Below are 17,145 nucleotides of genomic sequence, written 5' to 3' on the forward strand. Positions count from 1 at the left end.
GAGCAGGAGATGGCGCTCAAGGAACATGGGGCCCTACTCCTACATCAGGCAGTACTCAACCCACGGATTCTTAGAAGGTAATTGGGCAAAGGACGGGTGTGCACAAGAGTCAGAGCCCTTCAGTGGGGTCTGTTTACTGATTGTCCACAAACCTCTTACTCCACTTCAATCTTGGCTGTTGGAGATTGATTCTAATGCTTTGATTCAATTAGGAATCTGTGTGTCCAAATGCTAAAGGTCCTTGTCTCCAATTGGTTTTTGATCAATAAAGATGCCAGTGGCTGGGCAAAGGGAGATGGGGCAGGATCCTTAGAGTTTTGAGGGCTAGGACATGTGGGGCAGGGGTGGAAAGAGGAAGAGAAATAGCCATGAAGTGGTGGGATACAGATGTACGTAGCTGCAAGAGATAAAACCAACCAGCCACGTGAGATTTCTGTAAGTGGCCACTGGCTACTTCCCAGATTGGGCCTGGGGTAGCAGGGGAAGGTTTAGAAGTGTCCAGACTTTGAGGTAGCCAAGGCATTTTAAAATTAATAGGCGCACACGTGTGTGTGTGTGTGTGTGTGTGTGTGTGTGTGTGTGTGTGTGTGTGTGTGTGTGTATCTGTCTGTCTGTCTGTCTTCCATTCACAAATCCAGATAGCTCCTAGGTAGGTGCATGCATTCGTGCATTCGACCCCCCAGGAGCCAAAGCCAAAGCACAAACTCACTGCTACACTTGCCTTCTCTTTTATACCCAGAGAGACGGCCCCAGTCAAGCCAGACCCTTGTCCCCTGAGAATGAATATTCTGAAAAGCATAAGGTTTCTAAGCTGATATAGCTTCCTACTCTAGTCCAACCAGCCAACTCCACCACTACCATTCCTGACATTCCCTCTAGCACAAGGGCCTTTGGGCCTCACACTACATCTACCAGGATGTGAGTTCTCTATGGTGGTTGGAACTCAGCACCCAGGACCAAGAATGGCAAGTGTCTCCTGCATCGACTCAGCAAAGAAAGTGGAACAACCATGGTGTTGTGGACTTGGTTTATTGCTTATATTAACTGGGTTCCCAAATTACATGGGCATTCACACACCTGCATGTAAGACACAGTGGGACCCTGCCCCCAGTTGTCTCCAATTGGTAAATAAAGTTGTCAGCTGCCAATGGCTGGGCAGGGAGACGGAGGTGGAACTTTAGAGTTCCGGGAAAGGGATGGGAGAAGGGGGGTGGTTTAGAATCATCACGCTGGGGCAGCAAGAGGATCAGTCTTGAGAGCTGCAGGAAAAAAAGCATTAAGCCATGTAAGAGCTGAGGAAGAGTGGGCCTAGGGGCCCCTCTCCCAGTTGGGTCTGGGGTAGTAGCAAAGACGGAATATAGATTTTAGTTAGTGGTAAATCAGGAGTATTGGAGGGTAGGCGTTAGGAACGTGGGAGTTTGGGACTGGCCCAGCTGTTGGGCTGCTTAGGCACACTCACAATAAGGCTGCATGTGTGTGTTTTATTCAAGAATCCACAATAGTGGGGCGAAAGCAAGAAGCCGTGTGTCCACAGGGGAGATACGTATTATCGCCACACCATGGCTTTACATCATAACGTTCCTGCTCTACAGCCTTCTGCAGCACCCTGTGGACCATAGACCAAGCCCTCCAATGACTGCATACTACTTCCAGCTGACCTCTCCACCCAGCCAGCTCTGCCTTTCCCTCAGTCTCATTCCTGCCAATAGCCATGAGTCCAGACCAGGCTCAACTGTGGTGCTAACTGACAAGTGGATTCCAAAGTGGATGTGGTGTGATTTGTGCAATAATTTGGGGGTGGAATCACATGCTGGAGGCCAGGCAGGAATAATGCATAAGACCCTAACCTCCCCCCACCTCCCCCCACCCCACCCCCGCCAAACACACACACTCTCACACAAATAAAAAAGCAAAAAGATTACTGGGCCACTCAGAGCCACCAGCCACAAGATGAGAGCCCCAGACAATCTGATGATAACTTTGGTCCCTGATGGTACAATCCACAGGCCAGGGCTGTTTTGGTTAATATATGAAGGTGCCAGGAGCCACCAGTCTTGGAAGCTGCTGTGCCTGCAGGCTGGAATGGATCCAAAATAGATGCCTTCTGTTGGGGGTATAGATCTGCTGGGGTCACCAACCATTACAACTGGGTGTCAGGGACTTGTATCTAAGTGGACCTTGTCTACAACTCAGCCCGTGAGAGACCAAGGTCCCTCAGGATCTGGTGCTCATCGTGATCTTAACTTAAAACTGTACGGCTAAGAACAGGAGGAATTAACCGGAACAGTGGGCAATTATGGGCAAGGGACATGGGACCTTGGTCCCTGTTCTGGGGCACCCAACAGCCTCAGAAGGCAAGAGGAGGAGGTCGAAGAAAGGAGAGAGTGATGAGTAGATGGATGGAGACACAGAGAGATGAACACTGGACGCCCCCCCAGCAGCACCGAACCCATGTCCAATATCCTAGGAAGCCCTTGTTGGCTGCAACTGGCCCCGGAAGGCTTCCGGCACGTGCCAAAAAAATGAAGCAGGCGCCAGGATGGCCACCAGGGGGCCAGCGACGGTTCTAAGTACCCGTCCCGTCGGTGAGTCGGTGAGGAAGCATCCGAGCACGGAGCTGGGTTGCAGACGACTGGCCGAGGAACCTGGACTAGGCTACGGCGTGAGAAAAGCGTGTCCAGCGGGGCCAGCAGAAGCCGCGCAGGGGTTTCAGGTGGAACCGAGGTGTGGGGTGCGGCACAGGGGAAGAGGACTAGGGGCGAGGGGAGGTGGTTCTAGGGTGCTGCCCCTCCCCCATGGTTCAGGCTCATTCCCCTCCCCCACTAAGGGCTAACTCGTAGGTTAGGGAGCATCCACATTTCTCTCCCCGTCGGTTTTGCACGCGTTTGGCCTTTTGTATGGGGCCAGTTCATTGGGTAGATTCGAGGTTTACCCCACCCAAGTTCCTGAGCTGGCCAATTGCAGAAAGTGTCACAGCGCGCTATGTTCAGGGGATCGTCACCGTACTGCGACGATTCCCAGGATGTTTAGGCCTCAGTGAACTTTACTCCCGGGACTCGAGGCTTGAGCCCAAGGATACCTCCAGAGCCTATGCCCGGGAAGGTGCCCTCTGAGCATCCGGATGACCCTTGGAAATCTATGCTTCCTTCTCTTCACACGACTCTCTGATGGGTCCTCGAGTGGACGCACTTATCCCGAAGAGGAGTTTGCAGACGCTCCCTCGAGTCTAGGACGCGGCCCCTTTAAGAGTGCGGCCGTTCAGGGCACCGCCTGCTTGGACAGGCGCCTCGAGCCCGGCCTCCTTAGGCGGTTGCGGGCAACGAGAGCGCGGCAGCCTAGTGCGTGCTGCGGGAAGCTCGTGTTTAAGTAGACAGCGTAGGCCACCGGACAGGAGCAACCGTACGCTGAGCAGGCGTGCGGCGGGCAGCCCAGCTCAGGCTCCGCCCCGCCCCGCCCGCTGGGGTCCTGCGCTCCGGGCTGCGCGCGGCGGGCGCGGAGGGAAGTCCCGAGACAAAGGAGCGCCGCCGCCTCTGCCGCCGCGACGGTCCGGGCCGCGGTCGCCCAGGTGAGCCGCCACAGGCCTGCGCGCGCACTCCGATCCTCGCCCCGAGTCGCCACCGTTCCCAGTGAGCTTCCGGGAGGCGTCGAGCGGAGCCACGGCGGCCTCCTCTCGCTCTTGGCCTCCTCCCGCTTCCGAGTCTCGGCCTTCGGGGCACTAGGGCCCAGCCGCTGTGCCACGGGCGAATGCAGGGTTGGGAGCAGGGCCCACTGCCCCCCTACTCTTGGGGTACTGAGTTCCGCCGACCCCGCAACAGATAATCTGGGCTTCCCAGTAGCTCCCAGACAGGTTCTGGGCGGCGCTGGGCTCCGTAATTAGGCGAGCGGGAGTACAGGAAGGCCGTGGGCACTGGGCCGTGTCGCGGCCTGTAAGCACCCGGAGTCACAGCAGAAGGCTTGTCTTGCTTCGTTCTTTGCTGAGACGCTAAGCTTGTAGTTTGGGTTTTTTGTGGGGGTCTTGTGCATAGTCTCTGCCTCACTGTCCTTTATTCTTAAGGAGCTATGGTTTTTAGTGGATCAGTTACCTGCCTGCATAGCAGAAAAACAGGCATCGAAGGAGAATTTGTTTTGATTCTAAAGGTATTTAGGCTGTGAGTGATTGCAGTCCTGCCCTCCTCTGGCTGTCTCTGCCACTGGAAACTTAAGAAACAGCGTGATATACTTAGTGAAGGATCCTTAGGGCCTACAGTGTGCATTCGAGTCGAAGAGGCCGCTTAGCCATATCCAAGCCAGCCGTAGTGTCTGGTACCCATGTTTCCTCTGCCGAGGTGGGCAGAGATAAGCAACCTTGCACAGGCTCTCTGACCGGCAAGTACCTCTGAAGTAGATGGTGTCGTTAGACGGGTACTTCACACTGCAGGAATCCTGGGGTGGTAAGAAGACCCATCCCTGTGTCCTACCTGTCTCTAGTAGTGGGGATTGTGTTTTGTTTTTTTTCTTGGAAGGTTTTTTTTTTTCCCCCTCCCTCTCTTTGTATCACAAAACTTGAGCTCGTGAAGTGGCTGTTACCTGGGAAGGCAAGTGGTATTTAAGTGGCTTTTGGAGTGCTCGTGGGAGCAGCAAGCAGCACTGTCGCAAGGATCAGGTTTTTGCCTAGATCGTTGCCTGTGTGTCCCTAGGGTTCCTTTTCCTTGACCATGGGGTAAAAGGCCTTTAAGAGCTCTGGTAGGAGCCATCTCTCACTTCCCCTCCCTGTTTTTGAGACAGCATCTCTTGTAGCCAAGGCTAACCTTGAACTCTTGGTGGTCCCACTGGTTCAGTCTTCTTAACACTGAGTGTACAGGGACAAGCCACCACTTGAGTTAGCTTCTTGGTTGTTCTCACTTAGGATAACTGCAGTTGGATGCTAGGACAGAGTTCTCTGGGCACTCGACTTTCTCTCGAGGTCAGTTGTGGCTGTCCCAACAACTTTGAGTAGCACATTATCCAGGCTTCTTTCTCCAGAGCACTGGCCCAGGGTCTAGAGACCTGATTGAAAACCCTGCCCAGACTTGCTTGGGGTCTTCTGCCATCTGATTGGCTGAGTGAGGATAGCATCTCCTGCACAGCCTACCCTCAGTTGGAGAAGCTAGAGTGCTTGTGCCCTTAAGCCTGAGGACCAGCTTGGGTCTGTGCATTAAGAAGTTGAAAAGAGGGGCTTACCAGAAGTGAAACCCTAGGCTTCTGTGCCTTGTGCCCTGCGTGCATCAGTGTAACCTGGACATTGTTGCAGCTTGCTCTTATCAACAGCCCCTATGGCCAGCAAACTGCCTTTCTGGCTAAAATGAGTGCCACCTGGGTCCTTAGTTGCCTAAGAGATGACTATTGAGGTAGGTGTTAGGGTTTTGTGGCAGAACCTTGGTGGTTGTGCTTGTTCCTGGATAGGCTTTACTCCTGTGCTGGGGAAAGACAGTTGGGTTTGAGCTGGACTGTTTTGGACTTGAGGGCTGTAAGAGAAGAGCCTTGCCTTTAATTTGTACACTTTGTGCTTTGGAACTGGAGCTTGTGGAACATAGGTGCTGTCGGTTGTGATTTATAAAAAGGGAATCAGGATATGTTTGATAGCGCCAGGTATGCTTAAAAGGAATGCCAGCACTGTCAAGGCTTGTCCTGCTGGCTTGTGCTTTTTTTTTTTTTTTTTTTTTTTTTTTTCTCCTTATTTTAAAAATATTCTTTATGTGTACAGTTGTTTTATCTGGATGTTTGTATGTGTGAGGGTATCAGGTCCCCTGGAACTGCAGTTACAAGCAATCATAAGCTGCCATATGGGTGCTGGGAATTGAACCCAAGTCCTCTGGAAGAGCATCTAGTGCTCTTAATTGCTGAGCCGTCTCACCAGTCCCAGCTTATGCTTCTGAAAGAGTTTGTCCATGTTGGCTTAGATTGTACAAGATATTAAAAATGCTGAAACGGGGTGCTTGTCTTATAGTGACCTCACCCTCCTGAAATGTTTCCTGAACTCTGGGCTCCTGGGTGATGCTACTACCTCTGATGGCAGTTCCATCCCTTCTCTACTTGTGTGCTTGTACAGTCATCAAAAACAGTCTAGAGTGCTGTGGTGCATGAGTGTCAAGGCTAGCCTGGTCTGCATAGTATGTCTCTGGCAGCTGTGACCACATGGTGAGACTGTCTCCAAAAATAAAGGGGGGACAAGGAAGAAAAATGGGTCTAGGAGCCAGATGTAGTGGCTCCTGCCTGTAATCCCAATACCGGGAGCTGGCCAGGAAGATTGTTGTGAGTTGGGGACTAACCTGGGCTACATTGTGAGAGACTGATCTCAAAACAAGCCACTTATGACTTTAGTGCAGGGCTTCAGATTGCTTTGACCCAGTGGGTCTGTCTGTTGAGGTACAGACAACTGCATACAGATAGAGCTGCATATCCAGTCAGCCCACCTGTAGCACAGGGATTATGGCCTGGGCAGCTGTGTAAGGTCTAGAGGCCCTGGCTGGGTCAAGAACACACAGTAATTCCTAGGGTAGTCATGGTAAAATGGGCAGCCTGAGCTAAATCTAAGAGGCGGGAACTCTGAGGAAGTCTGATTGAGGCCTGTCTGAAGCTGTAACAGGAGTGTATTCTAGCAAGAATCTTGGTCTTGTCCAGAGGTGGTTGGAGTTTCCTCCTCAGAGTGAAGACTGAGCTGAAAACGAGATGAGGCTAGTGCTAGTTCAACTGGAGGATTTTGATTTTACCCACAAGCCCAATAGAAACCTGAAGCTGAGGTAACCTTTGAGAAGTAGCTCAGTGTAAAATGCCTATTGCCCTGCTAGATTCTTAATCATGGGGTTGTGTCCCTGGGATTCATATACCCCAAAACCCCAGTGTTCTGTAGGTTTGGGGGTCTCTTAGTACTGTTTTCATGGGATTTTTTTTTAAAGTAATATTTAAAAGGATATAGGGTTTAAAAAAAAAAAAAAGAACTCAAGCAGGTGGTAGCCAGGTTGGAGTCACAGTCAGAGCAACAGGCTGTGGGCCTAGGTGGAGGTGCTCCACCCATGCTGAGTGGGACCCAAGGGCCTTGTCCAAGTGTGCCAAGATGGTCCCTGGCAGAGGTCACTGGCCTGACCTGGATCTTGCCCTCCTCCTTCCCCCAGGGTCATAGGGCAGATCTCTGAACTGTGAGCTGATAGGCTGTGGGCTGATAGGCTGGCCTCTTGGGGTCCTCGGCCTGTGAAGTTTGCCATACTCTGCCCTAAGGTGTAGATTTTTCTCACTAGTGCATTTGGGAGTAGTGATTGTCCTATTGTCCTCCCATCGGGCCTGATTGACTCTAAGCTGAGATCTCAGGGCCTTTGTTCCTGACCCCTCCTCTAACCCCCAGGCTAGCTCTCTACCTTTATGGCCTTTTATATGGTGGTGTGGTGAACCAGTGAGCCACATCCTAGCCTCAGATGAGTGTGTGCGGTAGCTGCAAGGCCCTGCCTGTCCTGAGAGTTTGTGTGGAGTGGGTGCCAAGTCTCTCCAGAGATGCGCAGTGCCTGCCAGGGAGGCGACAGTCTTTGGACAGGCTCTTCTCACTGCACCTTCCAGCAGTTGAGTTGTAAAGCTCAAAAGAGAGCAGTGGTGCTCTACCTGCCTACCTGGAGGTGTTCTGAGGGGCTGGTTGAGGGGTGTAATGCTAGCACTTGCTCCAAGGGCAGCTTGCCCAGCTGGACTCCAGCCTCGATTACCTGCTTCTTGGTAACAGCCCTCTCTGGCTGGGGTGGGAGGTGACTTAGAGGAGATGTGTGTGCTTTACCTAACCCTCCCTCTGTGGATTCTGTTCCAGGGACTTTGAATATGTCGGGGATTGCCCTCAGCCGACTTGCGCAGGAAAGGAAAGCTTGGAGGAAGGACCACCCTTTTGTAAGGAGCATTCTGTGTCTGTCACAAGGAGGGGCTTTCTATTGGGTTGGTGTTCTCAGCCTGTGGCTGCTGCTGAGAGCCAGGCTTGTCTGAGCTGGTTTGTTTTGTGACTTCTTTCTCAGGGCTTTGTGGCTGTCCCAACAAAGAACCCTGATGGCACGATGAACCTGATGAACTGGGAGTGCGCTATCCCTGGGAAGAAGGGGGTAAGGGCTACCGCTGGCTTTGTGCCTGACTTAACAAGAGATTTGAGAGCAGGACTACAAGGGACCTGAGTTCGCAGATCTGTGACCACAGCTAGCCTACCAGGTCATAGCTCTCCCCAGGGTAAGGGATAGCCTGTGCTGCTAAGGAGGCTTGGACCCTGGCCAATCATTGGATCGGTGAACGGCCCTGGGGTGAGGAGCAGGTGAAGGTTGCTGTCTACAAAGTGGTAAGCCCCAATGGCAAAGTGCCTGTGGAAAAACACAGGCTGTGGTTCTTTACGTTCATTGGCCTCCATGCAGCCAGTTGTCTACTTTTGTTCAGTACGTGTGGGAGGGAGCGTCTCCTATAACTTCAGGCATTGTCCAAACCTGGGCCTCCAAGTTCAGCTTAGTGTCTAAGCAAAGACGTAGTTTGGGTTCTTCTGTACAAGGCTCTGTTGCAGATGTGGGCGAGTCCCTGACGTATGCCGAGGTCTCTCAAGTCTTACTGGGGCATTTGCACCATAGTGCTTCAGTCATGTGAAGTGAGGGTAGAAAAATGGTCTGTCTGGTTGGGGAGTCTTGATAGGATCCAAGATTCTGGCTTGAATAATACAATAATAATACAGGTATAAGCTGCTGGGCCTGGCTTTTGTTTGCTCAGCTTTTGGGGGTTCTCAGGCACCAAAGAGCTGTGGGTCCTAAGTCTTCCCCTACTTATGTTAAAGCCAGCTTCTGCCTCCATCTTGTCTGGCTTCTCATAGGCACAGTGGGGGTCTTCTTTGGTCTTGGGGGACAGTAATGGTGTAGGGCAGTTAGAGAAAAGACCCAACAGACCCAGGTTTCAGGAAACTTCTCCTGGGCTTACCTTGGCAAGTGAGTCACAGGTCTAACCTTGTTCCCTCCCCACAGACTCCGTGGGAAGGAGGCTTGTTCAAGCTACGGATGCTTTTCAAAGATGATTATCCGTCCTCACCACCAAAATGTAAGTTGTGCAAAGAGCCGGCAGTCGACTTCCCAGCGCCACACTTTGGGAGCCATGTCTATGGATGCTCGGCCTAGCAGGCAGGTGTCAGTGCTGGGTAAAGTCAGTACTGGTCAGTTGGCTTGGATGACAAGTCCCAGCCAGTCACGATGGACTACAGGTGGCAGAGGGAGAGTTGTGTCGGGCTTATTAAGCTCCTGGGTGCTTTTGTGCCCACGGGTGCCATGGTAGGAGAACGGGGGTCTGTGAGTTCCCGCTAGGTTAGGTTAGCACATGTCAGGCGCTGGGTTTAGTTCAGAGCACTGAGGAGAGAAGAGCCACACTCATTCCTCTCTGCTATGCTCTGTTGGATGCCCAGCATCCATCCCAGTGAGACGCTGTGCCTGTGGCCTTCAGACTTGTGGGTCAGAAAAGAGGGCTGGACTGATCTCTGTGCGGCTCAGCAGAACTTACTTGGGGGTGCATTGCCCACCACCATTCTGCCCAGGGTAAGGCCAGGTCTGAGCTAAAGTTTGTAAATGAGATGTTGCCTGCTGCAGGGTTCTCCAGGAATACTTAAACATAGCTTATTGTGAACCTCTGGATGGAGTCTTGCCTGCTCTGTTTGGGATTTTCTTGTTTGAGTTCTTTTTGCTGTGCTGTTATTAGTTCTTTTAAGGGGTACGTAGCTAAGATTGAGACAGACAGAGTTATTGGTCTCATTGCTGTCATGTGGTGCTGGAATTCTGAGCAAATGCAGTGAGATAAGAAGTCTCTCAAAACTGGCTAGGGAAACCAAGCTGCAACTGCTTACGAGAAAAAAGTGACCATGAAGACATGGGTCACAGCCCGTGAACGTGTAACAACTGAGCTGTTCGTAGTCACACCAAATGCCGAGGGAGGGAAGTCTCGTGCTCTGGAGACCATGGGCATTTCTGAAAAGCCTGAGGGAGCCTCAGCCATTATGTGGGAAGATGATGATCCTAGCTAGTCTGCAAGTGTCACGAGGTGTCCCAATCAATCAAGATCTGAAGTGTGTGTGGAGGTGCAAAGGGCATGGTGGGTCAGTCAATCAGTCCCTTGAAGTTTCAGGACCCTCAAGATCCAAATGGAGACCCAGGATAAACAGTGCCCAGACCCATCAGCAGGATAGACCGTTGTCATCAACTAGTTTCCAAGACATGGTTATATGTTGTGGGATTTGTGCAAAGACAGGCAAGCAGATCAAAGCAGAATAGATAGTCCAGAAAAGCCATGCCCATTCACAGCCAGATATGTAATGAAACTGCTAGGTGTTGCATGTGGCTGTGAGGGGAATCTCCTCTGCCATAGCTCAGCCAAGTGAATGAGGAACAGGGCAGCTTTGAAGGAGGCTCCAGAGGTTTTCTGATCTTGGGGTAGAGGACATTCTTTCTTTGTCAAGGAAATACAAGAGGTGTTGGCCTCAGGAATTGGCTGGCTGTGTGACCGTGGAGTCAAGTCAGTCTTCGAAGACACCAGCTAGTGAGAGAAATGCAACTGAGCAGAGGACACCATTTCTTGGGTTCTTCTGGGTTGCCAAGGAGGAGGGCTGAGGGCACCAAGAGCTGGGCAGCAGAAACTCTTGGGCACTTGCTGTGGTATGTGAAAGCAATTTCTCTGTCACCAGTATAGCTGACCTGCCACTATTCTGTAGAACTAACCAGTAGAGATGTCCACACATGTTCACAAAGACAAGGCAGGAACACCATGGAAGCCTGGTTGGTGATACCAGAAGTCAGAGTTGGTGCAGGTGTGTATTAGTAGCAGCCTGGGAAATAATTAAGAGTAAAGGGAAACAAGATTAGCATATAAACCCCCAGACAGCAAAATGGTGGGCTCCTTAATGTCTGATCCACGCAGCCAAAGCAGCTTCCGAAGCATGGAGGGGCTGATGGGCCCGCTAAGTCGTGCAAGTCATCACTGGTAGAAGGAAACATGGTTAGCAAGTAAAATTAAACTTGTGTTTGCAAAGTACATGTTAAAGAACAAAAGGATGAGCCCAGAATTGGGGAAGGATGAGTATGGGACCCCAAGGTAAGGCAAGCTTTACAGCAGAAGTGCTGGCTCTGGCTTAGAGTGCTAGCTGCTCCTCTGGTGGGCCAGGGTTGGATTCTGACCTCCCATGACAGCTCACAACTAGCTACAACTCCTGTTCGTGGGGATTTGACACCCTTTTCTGGCTTCCATAGGCTCTGGACACACATGATCCACAAACATACATGCAGGTACAATATCTACATGCATTAGAAACAGAAAAAAAAATTTTATTGGGGTTGGTGTGAAACAAGTTTTCCTCTGTAGCCATGTCTATCCTGGAACTTGCTCTACAGACCAGGCTGGCCTCAAACTCAAGAGATCTGCTTGCCTCTGCCTCCCAGGTGCTGGGATCAGAGATGTGTGCCATCACCCCTCCGTGGTTTCAAAAAAAAAAAAAAAAATTAAGATGGCTGCCAGAAGTGCCTCTGTGGAGGTGGGGACAGGAGCCCTGGAGGCATGTCCCAGTTGTGAGACAGTTGAGCTGGAGGAATGGATGAAATTAGTTTGGGGTCTTGACACCCACACCCGTCTCCATTTGCCTGTCCTTGTGCCCAGGCACAAGTCCCTCTCAAGTCCTTCCTCACAGCTCAGCTTGTAGATGCATGTGGTGACCCACAGCCATTCTGTCTGCACAGAGACATTGTGCAGAAAGAACAGTTAGGGAGCTTTCTGTGAGCTTTTAACCTTAATGCTGGTCTTCGGTCTTGCTAACTTAGCATTTTGTGATGCTTTGGACTGAACCAGGGCCTCAAGGATGCCAGGCAGGTGCTCCACCACTGAGCTTGCCTCCCACCTTTCTTTTGTTATTTAAAGCTCCGGAACAATGAGGGTTTAGCAAAATGGGCTGGGGGGCATCTTTTATCCCACCAGCGTTCAAGGCAGGACAGCCAGGGCTACATAGAGAAACCCACTTTTAAAAAACCAAAGAAAGAAAGGAAAGAAAGAATAAACACACATCATTCCCTCCCCAGAGCAGCAGCAGTTGTTCAGTCTCCATGCAGGTTCTGGGAATTGAGCCCAGATCCTCTGAAAGCACAGTTAGTGTTCCTAACCTCTATGCCCCTTATCCAACCCCACCTCACCCCTGTTTTGTTGTTGTTGTTTAAACAAGATTTCGCTGAGATGCCTAGGCTGGCCTTCCACTCAGTCTTGCCCAGCCTGCAGAGTAGTTGGTATAGGTGTGTACTCCTGCAGCTGCTCAGCCAAACCTTACTGCACCAGGGAAGTGCGCTGCTACAGAGCTACCCCAGACCCCTTCATTTGCTTTTAAAAAAAAAAAAAAAAAAAAAAAAAAAGACTGCCTCTAGGCTTACACTTTTGGGGACATGCATGTTTAAAAGTAAAGAGAAAGTAGTTTGCCTGGATCAAAGTGAGGCACATTCTCAAGCAGCAGCTGTGGAGTAGGACTGAGTGGAACAGATTCTTCTATTGTAAAGAAATGCAGTCTACTTGAAGCCTGTTTAATGAAGTGGCCTGCACACCGCAAAGGTCTTTCGGGCACGTACTCTGGCCTCTATCCTCTTGCTATGGACATGAGAGAAGAGTGTAGACTCTGCTCCCCTGGCTTCTGGCATGATCTCTTCTGGTTCCTCAAGAAGAAGAGACTGTTCCAGGTTCCTCAAGGCAGAGTTTTCTGCTGTATCCGGGCTTAGCTCCTCAGGAGGGAAAGGTGTATTCTCCTCTTTCTAGTTCCTCTGCTATTAAGTTTCTGAGGTTTGTTTTTTTTTAAGGAGCTCTGGTGTCAGGAAGAAGAGCAAGGGCAGCACAGGATAGGAACAGCATCTGCCTCCAAAAGTATTCCTTTCTCTCCCTGTTCTCCAGGTAAATTTGAGCCACCACTGTTTCATCCAAACGTATATCCTTCTGGCACAGTGTGCCTGTCCATCCTGGAGGAAGACAAGGACTGGAGGCCAGCTATCACAATCAAACAGGTATGGAATGGCAGCTGGCTACCCGCTATGGGTTTGTCCTGTTACAGTAGCCAAGACTGTTTTTCATACCCCACAACATGCCCCATCAATGTAAGCTGATTGTTTTTGTTTCCCTTACAGATCTTATTAGGAATACAAGAACTTCTAAATGAACCAAATATTCAAGACCCAGCTCAAGCAGAGGCCTACACAATTTACTGGTTAGTAGCAACTGCCAGCTGGCCAACCTTCCTTACTTGAAAGTGCAGACTGGCCACATGTCAGATTGGATCTCTGGGGTTTGATAGTTGAGAGGGGGACCCTGGGGAAGAGGCGTAAACTCCCACTGGGTGGCAGCATCACAAGAGCCACCAAGAAACTGCATGTCTGACCTGTCAGCAACAGAACCATGTGTACAAGGCACTTACTCAGGGTATGGTGGTAGGTATAGAACAGGTGATATGGGCACTGATTGACTGTTTGGAGTGATCTGTGGTAGGTGTATAAAAAGTTGTGGCCCATTGCATCATAACACAACCCTGCTGATAGAGTGCTCTTGGCTCTTTTTGTATCTACTGAAGGAGAATAACCTCACATGATCAGTTAGAATTTGAATGACAGTTGAACCAGTTCTATAGGCAGTGAGGAAAACACTTAAAATAGAGGTCCTACACATGTGCACATATGCACACACTATGACACTTTGTCCTTGCTGACTATGAGGATCCTGCTGATGTAGGCAAGGACTGAAGTTACTATTAGCTAGAATTGCTAAGATTAGTCTTACTCTAGGGACCTTGACCCCACAGTTCTCCCTGTGTCTCAGGCACTAAGCTTCTACTCACCCCAGTGGGAATAGAGCAGAGGTCCTCTGAGCATTGTCCCAGGCACCTCTGTCTTAGTCTGTGGCCCTGGGAAAGCCTGTCAGCCCACCAGCTCTGCTCTTTCCAAGAACTAGGCAGGACAGGAAGGAGTGGGTACACTGTATCTTCAAGGAAGGAACCAGAAGAAAGTTGGGTACATGCCCAACCTTGATACTTGTATGCTGCCCTCTCTGGTGGCCAAGGGAGACATGTCTAGCATCCCTGGGAATGTAGCTTACACCCATTGGTGCATTGCTTGTTGTATACTGACCACCTGTGCTCTGGGCTCTTCTGGGCCCAACCCTTGTGTAAGATGCTGTGGCAGGCTTCACCAGTGTTCTGTTGTGCTGGCTGCTGGTGCTGGCCTGCGTGCCTCTTGGAGTGGCCTCGCACAGGGAGTGTACTCCTGCTGGGCCCTTGGAGCCTCTCATTGTGCTGGTCCTTAACAGCGCACTTGCACTCTGGCTTAGACCGAGCTCTGTTCACAGTTGGCCTTAGGGTTTGGTTCCCAGCTAGCTAACATGGGCTCTGTTCTTCCAGTACCTATTGCAGCTCTCAGTGCTGGGGTTTCTCTCCCGCATCATCTGGATTTCTGTCAATGGGTTGTTTTGTGTGTGTTTTCACTATATGTGCAGAAGCTTCATGTCCCTCCTTCCTGAGTGGCTGGTGCCTTGCTGTCATATCCTTGTTTAGTGAATAGTAGTACTCCTGGTTGAGGACTGGGCTGCTGTCCTCATGGTAATGTCAGCCCCTCCCAGAACTAGCATGTGCTTCTAAGGATTGTGTCCTCCCTACTTGGGTTCTGGTACTGGACCTTTCTGGTTTTCTGGGGTGATCTTGGCACAAGAACCTGTCATTTGCACCTTGACCACTCTGTAAACTCTGGGGCCAGACAGCTTGGGCTCAGGCTTGCTCTAGGGACACTCCACATGATCACTGATGTGTTGCAACTCATGCTGTGCCAGGACTGTTGAAGGAGACCCCGAAGGACTGCTGTTCTAAGTAGCCCAGCCTGGAAATGTCCTCTTGCTCCTGTGGTCCTTAAGGTCATACTGTTCCCTTACACAGTACAGACTAGCCTAGGTCTCAAGTCTCAGCAGTGGGTCCATGCCTTCCATATTGAAAGCCCACAGATGCTCTTAGCTGTTTTCAGAACTGAGCAAAGCCTAGTGCCAGTGGGCTGTTCTCCACCTGATTGCACTGTCTCACACTTAACTTGTTCATGGCTGATTAAGACCAGACTTCCTGCACTTGCTAGGTGGAGATACACACTTGTGTTCCCAGCCGTACTGAGAGGCTATGTGTTTGAGTTTGCCACTGATCTGGTTTCCCAGCAGTGGAGCCAGCAGACTGCACTAACTGGTCAGTAGCGGGAGTGTACTGGAGCACCATTGCACTCCAGCCTGGGCAGCAAAACGCTCGGCATGGCACGGGTAGTGAGTGCCATTGCAGGAAGCCGAGGCCACTCTGTGTTCCATGTGGTTGTCTGGATTCTGTCCCTGAGGTTGAGGTGGACACACAGCCTCTCAGTGGCGCTTGCTGCGCCTCCCTGGCACAGGGCCACCTGGTACAACCAACCAATTTGCCTCCCTGCTCCTGGGCAGACACTGAGTGGGTTCTCTCTCCATCTCAGCAAGTAGGTCGTGTTGCCACCCTATCTAACTCTTCTCTCTCTTGACCTCCTCAGCCAAAACAGAGTGGAATATGAGAAAAGGGTTCGAGCACAAGCGAAGAAGTTTGCCCCCTCATAAGCAGCGGCCTGGGCTCCATGACGAGGAAGGGATTGGCATGGCAAGAACTTGTTTACAGCCTTTTGCAGATCTAAGTCGCTCCGTACAGTTACTAGTCGCCTGGGAGGGTTGAGCGGGCACCATTTTCCATTTCCGCCACTGGCATATACAGTCTCAATTCGCTGAATTGCCCCAGTTTTTCATACAGGGTCTCTTCCTTCAGTCTTTTGTATTTTTGATTGTTAAGTAAAACTTGCTTTTATTTTAATATTGATGTCAGTATTTCAACTGCTGTAAAATGATAAACTTTTGTACTTGGTAACCCCCTAGGAGTGTCGCGCTCGGATGCAGGCATGCTTCCCACTGAGCTCTGGCCTCCAGCTGGCTGTATGACAGAACCACACTGTCCCTCCTTCCCTACCCTCGTCCTTCTCAGAAACCTGGGCTGTTGCTTCTGAGCCTCAGATCCAAAGTTGGCCAGCGTCTCCATTCTGCACCACTTCCTTTGTGTTTATATGGCGTTTTGTCTGTGTTGCTGTTTAGAGTAAATAAACTGTTTGTATAAAGGTTTTTGTTGCATTATCATCATTAAAATGTGAGGAGGTGCCTCAGGATGTCTGGCCCTCCGCACATGGCTGCAGCCCTTGCCAGGCACCAAGGCTGAGCCCCAGGACCAGCACCTAGGAGGTCTCACAGCTTCTGCTAGGGACATGCCCAGGCCCCCTGCAGCTCCATCTTCATTTGGTTCTTTGTAAATAGGACTGTGTACAGAGATGTGTTCTGTTCTCCCCACCTGGGTCTTTGGGCCTTAAGGTACCAGGCAGCGTTGAGATCCTCATGAAATTGAAATCCACATCCAGCCTTCGTAAGTCCAGCAAGGTCAAAGACTGGCTGACCCAGACCAAGGCTGAGGCCAGGTGAGAGCCAAGGACAAACTGGCCTACATTGATCTCCCTGCCTGTTAGCTGTGCAGTGGGCCCCACTGTGGCCTGAATGCTAGCTTCAGGCCTTTCGATGCCCTACCCTTGCACCTGGAAGAGGCAGCCCTGCCACCAGCCCAGGCAAACAGCGGGTCCTTCCTCTAGAGCACCTGAGCACACAGCTCCTGCACCTCCTGGCCTGCTTTCAACCCTACCTACCGCCCGGGAGACCAGCCTGGTGTGGCCTCGGCACAGGATGACCTCAGGTACTACCGTCCATATAAACTCTGCTTGCTGGAGCTGGTCTGGGTGAAGCTGCTCTTGGCAGTGGCCTGCCTGGCTGTGTCTATGATCTTGGGGCTTACAGAACACAGGGAGGTGCAGTGGACATAGACAGTGATCAGTCTCCATCAGACTTGTTCCTGAGGCCCCCTGGAAGACCCTTGAAATGGGAACCAGGCACCAGTGGCTCAAGTTCAGGGACCAATCAAGGGGGTGGCCAGGTCTGCAGCCAGGAGTCTTCACTCTGGAATCAGAGGGACTTGTGCTCACACAGCTGGTGGCACCTGTATGGACTGGGCTGCCAGTGCCTTGTGGGTATGTTTAGACACGAGTATAGTCAGGAGCTGAGTTT

At 51.1% G+C, this 17,145-nt stretch overlaps 1 protein-coding gene across 4 annotated transcripts; it reads left to right on the plus strand.

Annotated features, from left to right (window-relative positions):
- Window positions 1-2,556: 2,556 nt before the first annotated feature.
- Ube2i (ubiquitin conjugating enzyme E2 I) lies at window positions 2,557-16,161 on the plus strand. 4 transcript variants are annotated; one of them, XM_034504335.2, is made up of 8 exons: window positions 3,364-3,565; window positions 7,805-7,881; window positions 8,004-8,087; window positions 8,979-9,051; window positions 12,910-13,019; window positions 13,140-13,219; window positions 15,549-15,652; window positions 15,922-16,161. In XM_034504335.2, the coding sequence occupies exons 2-7, from the start codon at window positions 7,816-7,818 to the stop codon at window positions 15,610-15,612; spliced, it is 477 nt and encodes a 158-aa protein (XP_034360226.1). In that variant the 5' UTR covers window positions 3,364-3,565; window positions 7,805-7,815; the 3' UTR covers window positions 15,613-15,652; window positions 15,922-16,161. The 4 variants fall into 4 exon arrangements, with proteins under 4 accessions (XP_034360224.1, XP_034360225.1, XP_034360226.1 ...); XM_076937143.1 differs by lacking the exon at window positions 3,364-3,565 and adding an exon at window positions 3,609-3,787; XM_034504333.2 differs by lacking the exon at window positions 3,364-3,565 and adding an exon at window positions 2,557-2,724 and having other exon boundaries at window positions 15,549-16,161.
- Window positions 16,162-17,145: the final 984 nt, after the last annotated feature.

The sequence above is a fragment of the Arvicanthis niloticus genome, chromosome 6 (genome assembly GCF_011762505.2).
Source record: "Arvicanthis niloticus isolate mArvNil1 chromosome 6, mArvNil1.pat.X, whole genome shotgun sequence".
In the NCBI taxonomy this organism is placed as follows: domain Eukaryota; kingdom Metazoa; phylum Chordata; class Mammalia; order Rodentia; family Muridae; genus Arvicanthis; species Arvicanthis niloticus.